Source organism: Vigna angularis, chromosome 3 (assembly GCF_016808095.1).
Source record: "Vigna angularis cultivar LongXiaoDou No.4 chromosome 3, ASM1680809v1, whole genome shotgun sequence".
NCBI classification, from domain to species: domain Eukaryota; kingdom Viridiplantae; phylum Streptophyta; class Magnoliopsida; order Fabales; family Fabaceae; genus Vigna; species Vigna angularis.
Genome location: NC_068972.1, coordinates 11,674,632 through 11,687,787, shown reverse-complemented (window position 1 = coordinate 11,687,787; position 13,156 = coordinate 11,674,632). Strand labels below are relative to the sequence as shown.

The following is a 13,156-nucleotide window of genomic DNA, read 5'->3' as shown; positions in this document are numbered from 1 at the left end:
TTGATCCGTATATTTTTGTTTTATCAAACTTGGTTTTAGTCTTGCTGTAATTAATTTTTAAACTTTTAAGAATTAATAAACTTTTCTAGGAATTTGGAAAATAAAAAGGCTCACTAAATATTAATATATACAGAAAAAAATATATTAATATCACATCACAATAAACAAGTTATTTTATTAATTTTTAATTAATAAAAAGTCATCGTCAAATATTAATTTCAAATATAAATAATTTAAAAACACAAATAGCGAAAACACAATTATTGGATTCAACGCAATGTATAAATTTAAGGTCATACTTCTCTGTATTAGATGCAGACACATCAAGGTGGCTTTGTAATATAAGTTATAAATAGGGCATGATGAACAAATACTAACTTATGTGTGTTGAAAAAAGAAAGAACTCAGCAATATTGATCTGCATAAATATGATGAGAATGCTTAGATTAACATTCTCTTTTGTCGGTGGTGCAAGTAAGTGTTGCATAGAATTAAAGTTCTATGAGCTATATCTTCCATAATTTGATGTTTATTCTAGACGACACTCTCTCTGTTTGGGTATGGCTCTCTTCTTTACATTGATTTGATCAAGTCCCAGACCTTTCTGTTGTTCTACGCACGTGTTATGTTTATAGGATTTAAGGTGAGTCCCATAAAGACACTGATAAAGCTCGTTTTGACAGAATGGAGAATTTTATGCCATACCCTATAATGAATCGATTAAGATGCTACAGAAAGAGTGACTCTTTCCCCGATAAATGTACTAAAATATTTGAACATATTGAAAACACTGTTTTCTTCTTTCAAACATTGAGAGCTGTCTTCATGTGCCTAGTGCAAGGTCTCTTATTTAGAAATTAAATATGATAATATTATTATAACTGTTCTTTCTTGGTCCATGCCTCCTTTAGTTGTTTAAGGGTCATTTACTTGATATGAAAACCCGGTAAAAACATGGGAAGATAGACATTTTAGGGCTGACACAGAAACATGTTGGATATTGACCTTTGTTTTTGTTGGCAATATTATATCACTCATCTTACAAAGAAATCAAAAGTATTTTGCATAAAGTAGTCAATAATTAAGCTTTTCCACTATTAGATCAACCAATGTGGACTCATAGTAGTTAGTTTAAAAACATATGTTTAAACAAGTTTTTTTCAAAATGACTTTTAGGATAAAAAATAAAATGAAAATATAATTTATATTCTTTACAAGTTAAAATTACGTGAATTACAAGTTTAAAATAAATTTTTGAAAAGTTATATACGAAAATTTTGACAAATATTCTTAAAGCCAACTTTAACTAACTAATGAAATTTTTTTATCAAATTAAAACTATAGTAAATAGTTAATAGTTTAATTAATAAAAGATCTAATACAATATATATTATATTTAATTTTTTTCTCTATAACTTCTACTGAAATTCTCCCAACGTCATATACTCTCATTTAACACACGATCATTACAGTTGATGAAACAACACAATCATACAAAATAAGAGAAGATAGAGCTTTTAAATCTTTCATACATGTAACATACACATTTCATAATCACATATGTCTTTTATATACTCATCGATACAATTCTTATTCATTAAACATCTATCATAAATAAAGTATCTAATTCAATCCATTGGCTACCTCTCATGTAGCAATTAATATCATCCATACATAAACTTAACTCTACTTCTAGAAAACCCGTGCGTTGAATTATACTCAAATTTACATATGTCATACTACATTTAATAAGTTTTCATGACAACAATGCATATTAAAAACTCAATATACTCATATGACATGGTACATCTCTATGATCTATCTTACACATGTTGAGTCGAACCGAGTCGAGTCGAATCGAGCTGAGTCGAACCAAACAAAACTGAGTCGAGCCAAGCAAAACGAGCTGAGCTAAGGCGAGCTGAATCAAACTAAATCGAATGGAATCGAAACGAACTAAATTGAACCAAATCGAAATAAATCAAACCAAATCGAATCGAACCGAGCCGAGTTGAACCAAACCGATTTGCTACTGATCTAGTGGTCGCTGGGTGAAAATATACTCATTGGGTGAAGTCAAAGTCATAGAGCTACTTACTTGATTGTTGCTAGGCAAGAGTATACTCGTTGGGTGAAGCCAAAGTCAAATAACCGACTAACTTGGCGATAGCTAGGCAAGACAAGTCTCATTGAGCCACGTTTGGAAGAATTTAAGTTTGTGAGTTCTAGTGATAATTTTGTTGGACAAGTTATCTGGTTTTTGGGCGAGTGGTCCTTTAAGTACAATTCATTGAGCGAGTAAGCGTTCTCACTAAACGAAATTAACAGAGCTTGATTCTATTTTATATGTTCTCCTTTGATATGTCTAATGTATGATTTTGTGATAATGTTAAACTAATTGTTGGTTTATGAAGTTATTCTGAGAATGGTTGGTGTTAATCCATTGAGGATTAGTTGTGGTTTTATTAGTGTACACATTGATGTGGAAGTTCATATGTTGGAGGTTGTCTTATTGTTCTAATAATCATTCAAGCTCATGTAAAGTATAATGAGGTATGTGGTGAAAGGTACAGGAAGTCCTTGTCTAATTTACCTTGACCAAAGATGTTAATGGGCTAACCTTATATGTGATAGGGTGAAACTTATTGACAATAGTTCTGCATAGCAGTAGAAGTCACCACAAGTGAAAGATTCCCGAGATTCAACATCAATACTTGTATTCGGATAATTAAGTCTAGTATGAATCTTCATATGTGATATGTTTTTTTTATGAATGAGTGAGTGATCTATAATATCTCTATGTTTGTTTTATAAAAATTCTTTTGTACATTAGCTTAAATATCATGTTGTTTCTTTTAATGTTTTTCGTGTTTTTTTAAAAATCACCTTATTGATGTAAACAGAAGAGGGGTATGTTTTGAAATTTTTTTATGGAGAACGGTGATGCTGCAAAGTAATATTCCTTATCATTTAGTATTATTTCTTAGTTGTTTTAGATATTTTATTATTATATTTATTGTTTAATATAACTGTTATACTATCATATATTTAAATATATGTTTGAGATAATATAGTTTTTTATTAATATTTTGATATATTATTCTATCATTTATAATTTGTAATTCTAACCCTTATAAAAAAATATTTACATCATTCCTGTTTTAGATTTTCATAAACATGATTAAAATTCTACTTATCAAATTATACTTATAAAATATATATATGACTATTAATTATATATGTGTATAAGTTTGGACATTCATTTACTCCAAAGGTAAATGAAATGAAATACTCCCGATCTCAGTACTAATATACTAATGGAGGGTAAGAGAAGTTAAATAGTATTAACCTCATTATTGAAACGTGTTCACTTTTTTTTTTCTCTTTTATTCTATGTAACTATGCTTACATATTCATAATAGAGTAGTAATACGGTGACACGCTTACGTGTCACTTACATTCATTTGACACGGTCCACGTCAGCTTTTTTAAAAAAAAATTGCAAAGTGATGGAGGGTAAAAGTGGAAAAACACCTAGGGTTTGTGTTTTCAGATTCGAAATCCCCATTTGAGTTTTCTTAAGAAACTCGATTTCCACCACTGTCATATGCTTCTCAGTTTCATCTTTCAGACACTTTTTTCGTTTGATTTTACGGTCCAGGTTTGGTCTTCGGATTTGTGTCGCGCGTTTCGTCTTCGGATTTGTGTCGCGCGTTTCCATCAAGAAACTCCATTTCTGTCGCGCGTTTCGTCTTCGGATTTTACGGTACAGGTTTTTGATTTTTTATTTTCTGTGTTAGGCTGTGTAGTTTTTGTGGCAATGTAATTTTTTGGTACATCGGTTTATTGATGTGGGGTTGTGGGGGACCAATCTCTGATTTTTGGGTTGATGGGAGGTGGGGTTGGTTTGTTGGTGATGTGTTCTATGTTGGAGGTGGGGTTGGGGTTGCTTTGCTGGTAACGTGTTTTATGTAGGAGCTTTATGTGTGGTGCGACAGGAAGCAGAGTAGTAAAAAGGTTGAGTCTTTTGAGTTTCATTTTGACCCTAGGGTGTAGGCGTGATACGGGTCCATTCGGTTTAAAATTGGGGAGGTGGTTTTTTAGACTTTTGAGTTTGTTTTTGTCGCTATGCCGTTGACTGAGGTTGGTTTTTAAGACCCTTTATGCATGCATGAGTTGAGTAACGAGCTGCAGGAAGTGGTTATGTTGTTAATCGTATGTGGTTATTTGTAAATCTGGTTTTGTACTGCCGTAGAAGTTTTTTATATTCAATGAGACAATGAGAGCCTTAGAAACAACGAGACCCTTCACAACCTGCTAAGCCAGTGAGCTTGCAGGGCAACCTTTTCTTCCACTCCCAAACGAAATCAGATTGCAATATTCTCCCTGCATTAGCTGGTTATCTTGTTAGTCGGATGTGGTGATTTGTAAATCGGTTTTTGTACATCTGTAGCAGTTTTTATATACAATATCAATGTCCACATTTTAAAGTGCAATAAGTGGTGTTATGGTTAGTTATGCATGCATTAGTTAGAAACATTGTATTTTTTGGTACAGTAAGTGGTCAATGTTCAAATTTTAATATCACGATTCCACTTTATGCATGCATTAGTTTGATACACTGTATTTAACCAATTTATTAATTTGAACATGTGACTGTCAAGTGAGATACATAGTATTATACAATCAATTTTATTTTGTTTTGTTAAATTTGCAGGATATAGTGATATGGACAAAGAAGTCAGTGAAATGGTAAGTATGGTGTATTTTTATTAATTTACCATTAAATATGCACAATGTTGTATTGAATTAAGTAACATACGGTTTGATTTATAATTGCAGGCCTCACTTAGAGTTAGGCATCGAGTCCAGACACAACATATAGTTCAAGTGAACGGTTGCCTATCATCCTTTCAAAAGGAACGTTTAAAGTCAACACCTTTCAAGTGGTTGGTGGATATGGTTGATGATATGGTTATTTCTAGCCCTATTCTTATAGAGTTAATCAGTAGGTGGCAAAAAAATGCCCGATTACACAACGGTTGATCTTCTTTAAGTATATGTTTGTATTGTTTTAAATGGTTTTTTAAAACAGGTTATTAATTATAATATTTCACTACTGTAATATCAATGCAGGAGCAGTTACAACTTATTCGACAACAAACGGTGTGTGATTGGGTATTACATGAAGGAAATATGCATAGAAGTACAGTAATGAAGAACTGTGGAATGCTATAGCAAATGAAGAAGTCATGAAATAGGATATAACTTGTAATGATGTTGCTGGAATATGATAGAATATGAAACAATTTTTGTTCTATGGTTTTTTAAGTTGTTTACTATGTATAGTGAAGGATTAGTTATGCACTAGTATCACCAACGTCCATTTTGTGTACATAAGCTATTAACTAAATTAGCAGAACTTGCAGTGAACAAAAGTTATCGAGCAAATAACCATATAAAACTTAACAGATAACCACTAACTGTACGAAAAATATTTGACATTGAAATTGAAGTTCAACACTTGTATTGTTGTGTCGTCCGTCTCTCTTCGTTCAAGCCTTGCTTCTTCTCGTTCGTTCAAGCCTTGTCTCTCGTCCGTCTTCTCTCTCGCTGTGTGACTGCATCCTGGACAATGAGAACATTAGCAGAATGGAAGCCCTACATCTATACGGCATTGTCTAGGATTGCTAAGAAATTATCAAATTTTGACATGTATAAGATGTTCAAATATGTACCTAATGTTATTTGACAATTTTGACATGTATAAGATGTTGAAATATGTACCTAATGTTATTTGACAATGTACACTATGTGTTTGTAATAAGAATAGTGGTTGGATTTGGAAATGAATTGTTTTTACTTTGCGTTTGTGTTTGTTATAATGACAAAATTAGCGATTGAAAAATAAACGCAGCATTATAATTAAAATTTGAACAGTACGAAACCATTTTCACTAAAATTAATGGTAATTAATGCGAAGGATTTGATAAATTTCTGAGTGGGGAGATGGGTGTAGGTGATTGATGTGAATGTAAGAAGCGTGGAGTGACAGGTGATGAGTTGGAGGAGCAAGGTGTGCAAGGAATGAGTGAGACTGCTGAAAAATGGGGCTGGTAATCGTTTACAGCAACCCTGTAAACGATTACCCGAGAGAAATTGCCAATTTGTACAGAAAGTCCAACACAGGTACTCAGTCAGGTGAACACAGGTCACCATTGGACAAAAATCTGACTTTTCGGCACTTCTGGACCTGTCTGAGGCTTTTGCAGGTGTTCCAGTGGTGGGAGAGGGTGGATGGTGATGTGATGTGAGGCCAAGGAAGGTGGGGTGACCCCTCATGAGTTGGGGGACCAAGCTGTGCAAGAAATGAGTGAGACTGCTGAAAAATGGGGCTGGTAATCGTTTACAGGACCCCTGTAAACGATTACCCGAGAGAAAATGGGAATTTGTACAGAAAGCCCAACACAAGTACTCAGTCAGGTGAACACAGGTCACCATTGGACAGAAAACTGACTTTTATGCTAATCTGGACCTGTCTGAGGCTTGTGCAGGTGTTCCAGTGGTGGGAGAGGGTGGATGGTGATGTTATGTGAGGCCAAGGAGGGTGGGGTGACCCCTCATGAGTTGGGGGAGCAAGCTGTGCAAGAAATGAGTGAGACTGCTGAAAAAGGGTCTGGTAATCGTTTACAGGACCCCTGTAAACGATTACCCGAGAGAAAATGGGAAGTTGTACAGAAAGTCCAACACAGGTACTCAGTCAGGTGAACACAGGTCACCATTGGACAGAAAACTGACTTTTATGCTAATCTGGACCTGTCTGAGGCTTGTGCAGGTGTTCCAGTGGTGGGAGAGGGTGGATGGTGATGTGATGTGAGGCCAAGGAGGGTGGGGTGACCCCTCATGAGTTGGGGGAGCAAGGTGTGCAAGGAATGAGTGAGACTGCTGAAAAATGGGGCTGGTAATCGTTTACAGCAACCCTGTAAACGATTACCCGAGAGAAATTGCCAATTTGTACAGAAAGTCCAACACAGGTACTCAGTCAGGTGAACACAGGTCACCATTGGACAAAAATCTGACTTTTCGGCACTTCTGGACCTGTCTGAGGCTTGTGCAGGTGTTCCAGTGGTGGGAGAGGGTGGATGGTGATGTGATGTGAGGCCAAGGAGGGTGGGGTGACCCCTCATGAGTTGGGGGAGCAAGCTGTGCAAGGAATGAGTGAGACTGCTGAAAAATGGGGCGGGTAATCGTTTACAGCAACCCTGTAAACGATTACCCGAGAGAAATTACCAATTTGTACAGAAAGTCCAACACAGGTACTCAGTCAGGTGAACACAGGTCACCATTGGACAAAAATCTGACTTTTCGGCACTTCTGGACCTGTCTGAGGCTTGTGCAGGTGTTCCAGTGGTGGGAGAGGGTGGATGGTGATGTGATGTGAGGCCAAGGAGGGTGGGGTGACCCCTCATGAGTTGGGGGAGCAAGCTGTGCAAGGAATGAGTGAGACTGCTGAAAAATGGGGCTGGTAATCGTTTACAGCAACCCTGTAAACTATTACCCGAGAGAAATTGTCAATTTGTACAGAAAGTCCAACACAGGTACTCAGTCAGGTGAACACAGGTCACCATTGGACAAAAATCTGACTTTTCAGCACTTCTGGACCTGTCTGAGGCTTGTGCAGGTGTTCCAATGGTGGGAGAGGGTGGATGGTGATGTGATGTGAGGCCAAGGAGGGTGGGGTGACCCCTCATGAGTTGGGGGAGCAAGCTGTGCAAGAAATGAGTGAGACTGCTGAAAAATGGGGCTGGTAATCGTTTACAGGACCCCTGTAAACGATTACCCGAGAGAAAATGGGAATTTGTACAGAAAGTCCAACACAGGTACTCAGTCAGGTGAACACAGGTCACCATTGGAAAAAAAACTGACTTTTACGCACCATTTTGTATGACATAATTAAATTCATTATAACACACCATTAATAGAGATTCAGTTACACAACATACACAACAAAATGATACATTGTACGTTTCAAATATTACAGTTATCCATGAAATAGTGTTAAAAGAGTGTTAAAAATGTGTTGTTGGAATATCGCGGTCGTTCAGTAAATAACCGAATAAAGTTGTCCATATATCCAGTTACTGCATCAAAGATGTCCATATATCCAGTTAACCAGTAATATTGTTGTACAAAATAAAATTCAGAAATAACCACAAAGGTCTAACAACATAACCATTTATTGTAACCAAATCAGCGCCTATGCATTTAGTGAACGAGCGCTCTCTACACGTGACCGAGCGTTCGTTCTGTACAGCTGACCGAGCGTCCAGCGTTTTCGCCCATTTATTGTAACCAAATCAGCGCCTATGCATTTAGTGAACGAGCGCTCTCTACACGTGACCCAGCGTTCGTTCTGGACAGCTGACCGAGCGTCCAGCGTTTTCGCACATCACCCTGTCGCCCAGGACGGTCGTCACATAGCGAGCGCACGAACATTTCATAGCAAGCTGACGCTCGTCGCCCCCTGCACGCACAAGAGGACGGTCGTCCACAGAAGATCAAGTCCACGCTCGATAAGCTAGTGGACGCTCGTCCATACGTCAGTCGCTGGCACATGGACGGTCGTTTATAGGTCGTGCAGACGCTGGACCAGATGGACGCTCGTCCAGACGCTCATCCAGAAGGACGGTCGTCCACATGTGGACGCTCGTCCAGACGCTCATCCAGAAGGACGCTCGTCCAGAAGATCGTACAGAAGTGGACGCTCGTGCATAAAATTGGACGCTCCTCCAGAAAATTGGACGGTCGTTTATAAAATAGGACGCTCGTGGTGGTGTACAAAACCAAATTGCATAAATAACCACTTGTATTGTTGTAGAAAACCAATTCAATAAATAACCGAATAAAGTTGTCCATAAAGTTAAACACTTTTAATTTTCACGAAATGAACTTCATATAAAACTTATAACATAACGAACATTACATAAGCACTTAATGCAACAACAAATTGATCAACATAAGTTAAGTAGTTCACAAATTTTTCTAAATAACACATCCATGTGACCACGCACAATATTCGACAACAAACAACAACGATAAATCTGAAATACAGGCAAGGAAATTATGAAAGTTTTAACATAGGCCATTTATATTGTTCTTCTTTCATCCAGTGCCTTGAGGTTTGTGAAGAGGTGGAATCAATTTCGATAGAATGTCATCAACGGAGCGTGTTGGAGGCTTGTTGGTATTGATAGACGTACTAGGTCATCAGTTGGGCCCCCAATATCACTTCCAAAAACCTGCACAATCCGAGAGTATCATTTAAAGTCCTAGAAAAGTTTACAACATATATAATAGTACAATAGAAAATTGTTCACCAAAATCTTTACCTTGACAATATTCCTCAGAGTTATGTTAAGATAGTATGTTTCACGTATTGGTGAAAAAATTGAAACCTGTAGAAATATTATTGGCGGAATCCATATTTTTATGTGGGAATATAAGGTCAATAGCTAAGTGTTAATGAAAATGAAATATACTTACATCTTGTAGGATTATCACACTTCCAACTTTTAAGTGTATGCCTATTTCAGGATGATCAATGGCCTTGTGGTGAACACTTGCTTTTACAGTCCCTGTTGGATCCTGTTAAGAAAGAGGTTCATTTATCAGAATTATATTTGAAGCTGGTCGTCAAAGTAAATATACATCAACCTACCCGAATTGTTATTTTCATGTCACCCAATCCGTTATGTTCACAAGCTTTAACAATACATCGCAACAACGATAACTTACAAGTTCCTCTCAATGAATCAAGGGTTGAGATATGCTCAACCTCATGTTTAATCAACAATCCTGCAAATGAAATAACTATTTCGATAATCTTCCTAAAATAGCAAATTACAAAAAATCTATGAACATCAACTCCCAATTAGGTTTTTACCGTGGATGTCAATGAATTTTTCAGCCCATAACCATGCATTGGAAGTGAAGTCACGATCAAAACTAGCTTTAGCTATGTCTCTCAAAAGACAACATAAAAAATAAAATAGTGGTAATAATGATTGTGTGGATAGTAGGAAAGCATTAAATACTCTGTGGAAGGGAATACATACATTTGTCATACGGTAATCATGCAATCTTCAAGTTCACGAACATTTGTAAAATCTAACTCCTGCATCAATTGTCATAGGGTAATACATGCAAAACAATTAATTTCGTAAGAGCTGATTCCACAAGGACACTAGAAACAGAAAAATTGGAGAAACAAACTTTTGGTGTTAATCAACCACTTAGCTCTATGAAAGAATAACCTATATTTAAATTCATAAATTAGATGAAACTATTCTCTACATAAAATCCAAGGAGTTATAAATAACAGTGGCCAAACACCATATACAAACCACAAACAACATAATCACGCAATATATCTAGGGGCAAACAGGGCACAATGCAAAATGCTAATACAACTGACCAATAAAGGGCAACCTAGTAGTGATATAAATAAAATATATGTGATGGATTCCAAAGAAAATTTATCACTCAGTAAAAAACAGTGGATGCAGGTAAATAACATATACAATACATAAATTAAAAATAAAATGGTGCCACAAGCAAATGTATGAAAAATTCAGGACACCTTAAACTGATGTTCAACTCTCATGACAATATTTCCCTTTTTCTAACTCAAAAAAAATATCATCAAACAGATAATAATGAAGGAACACAGAAGGAGCCAATGCAGCATGGACAGGGAGTTTTCGGACTATAACAAAAAGGGGAATCATTTCAATCAGTTCATGGGAAGTAGCTCCAGCATTGGCGCGAAGACAGTTAGAAACGTTTGCGTTGCATTTCGTGCTGCTGCTGAGCAGAATAACCGTGCTGGGTAGTTGCCATTTTGCAAACTATTCCAATCACTATTCCCTCTGATTTCGTGGAACTTTTTCACTCTGTAGCTCTCCATCGACACTACCCTTTTTCCATTTCTTGTAATCATCTCACACTTTATCCATTTATTGCAATATTCCCTTTTGCAAATAAGCAAACCAAGCCCAAAAACACTAACGACAGTAAATAATCCTACAGGTTTGCCCAATCCAGAATTTTATCTCTCACGACATTTCCCCCTTTAGTCTAGGGTTTCCGATAAAATACCAAAAATAAAAACAAAGATAGACAAATTCTGAGAAAAGAACAAAGGAACAACAGTATCATACTTTATATTATTCAAACGGTACAAAGGGGAGAAATAAGAAAGGGGACAAACCTTCCGCGCTCCACATCGATCACGTCCGGTACGAACTTTGCCTTCGGCTACACCTTCGCTGGTACAAACTTTTCCTATCACGTCCAGCCTCCGGTGGCAGCAATGGTGTTAGGTTTGTGTTTTCTCCCTCGATATCTCTGGTTCTCTCGTTATCTCTCGTTCTCTCTCAATCCTAACCCTAGCTCGAAATTTCGAAATTTGAAATCCCACACACGATCCTAAGCCAGCAAGTTAACTCGAGCGTTTCGAAATTTGAAATCCCACACACAGATCCTAAGCCACACAGTGAAACGCAACGTTTCATTTAACTTTTTTACCTGCCAACTCAGCACCAGCCCATAATGTCAAATGACCAAGCTATCCTTCATGATGTTGACAGTTTTCGGGGCCCACCGCGTGTCAAATGAATGTTATTTGGTTTAACCGTGTCAAAGAATCATTTTTGTTCATAATATTGTAAATTTAAAGTACAATTAAGTACAAATATGAATATAAAAAGTATCCATTATATATTTATATATTATTTCAATACAGTATACTTTAATGTTAAAGTATTTATTATTATTATTATTATTTATTATTATTATTATTATTATTATTATTATTATTATTATTATTATGAGAAGGATTATTGCTTGGGTATGAGAGATAATTCATCTTAATTACATATTTATTATTACTTTTTGATTAGTAATAATCATAAGTATCAATATTGTAAACTTGATTTTTGCCATTGTGAACTTTTATCCTTTAAATTCTAAACACTCTGTTCGGCTAATTGAAGTATACTTTACCAGACTACATCGTCTCATGTTCAGCAAACCTAACCAAAATTTTAATTATTTAATAAATAATGGGGGTTAGCAACATATTTCTTAATATGTTTTTTATTTTTGTTAAAATTCATTAAAAATAATAAATTTTATGAACGAGACTTGTTAATACAATAAATGGTTAATTAGCTTTAATATCAATATATTTTAGTTAATAAGAAGAGGTGTATGTGAAACATACTAACCGGTGTATTAAAATCATATTATTCTCTTTAACTAAACCTTTTTAGAAAGATGTTTAACTATAACGTTGAAGGTATCCTAGAGGCATAGTAGCTGCTTGGAGGACCCATCTTCACATGGATTCACGTGTCCTACTTCTTAATCCTCGATTATTTAATTCCAATGATGTTATATAATCTTGAATACAACATTCCAAAGTAAAGTCACAATTTTGAAGGCTCCACTTTTAGTTAAATAATTACGAGACTCTCCTTATAGTGTAAGACCGTTTAAAAACAAATATAAATATATATTATCATTATTATTATTATTATTATTATCTTGTCCTATTTGGCTTTACAAGTTTAAGTTTAAGCGCACCACCCCATTGAACTATTTAGCTATCTTTTGAGATTGAAAGAAGGAAATGAATTATGATTAGAGTTAAGGAAATCCACTAAGGTTGCATTAATGAAAGGTTTTATGTAAAAGTGAGGGTGAGAATGGTGGGGTAGAATCAGATGTCACCCAAGGAAAGTGCCGGAAAATATTGGCTTTACTTGGAAGATCTACTGCTAGTTGATTTTGTCATGGAGTACACATCATCTTCTTTCACCCAATCAATTGCGCTAATTCAACTTAATTTTCCGACATCAATTTTCAATAATTACTTGTATTATGGAAATAAAAATATTGAAAGTTTCATATCGACTATAAATAAGACTAAATTATATAAATAAGGTACAAACCTTACCTTACAAACCGGTTTTATGGGTTGAGTTAGACTACCTTCTAATATGATATAATTATAATATATAAGTGAGTTATAAACTTCATCTTACAAGCTGGTTTTGTGGGGATGAATTAGACTTTAAATCTACTTTCTAATAAA

General features: G+C 35.6%; 2 protein-coding genes across 2 annotated transcripts; one reads left to right on the top strand and one right to left on the bottom strand.

Moving 5' to 3' along the window:
• Nucleotides 1-4,678: 4,678 nt before the first annotated feature.
• Nucleotides 4,679-5,659, top strand: LOC108345153 (uncharacterized). The gene is made up of 3 exons (XM_052875074.1): nt 4,679-4,752; nt 4,843-5,041; nt 5,137-5,659. Exons 1-3 carry the CDS (start codon nt 4,729-4,731, stop codon nt 5,172-5,174), a joined length of 261 nt encoding a protein of 86 aa, XP_052731034.1. The 5' UTR covers nt 4,679-4,728; the 3' UTR covers nt 5,175-5,659.
• A 3,325-nt stretch (nt 5,660-8,984) lies between these two features.
• On the bottom strand, nt 8,985-10,165 carry LOC128195941 (uncharacterized). Its single transcript, XM_052875073.1, has 5 exons — nt 9,944-10,165; nt 9,719-9,855; nt 9,544-9,645; nt 9,390-9,455; nt 8,985-9,299 (listed from the first exon to the last, which is right to left on the bottom strand). The coding sequence occupies exons 1-5, from the start codon at nt 10,122-10,124 to the stop codon at nt 9,198-9,200; spliced, it is 588 nt and encodes a 195-aa protein (XP_052731033.1). The 5' UTR covers nt 10,125-10,165; the 3' UTR covers nt 8,985-9,197.
• Between the last annotated feature and the right edge of the window lie 2,991 nt (nt 10,166-13,156).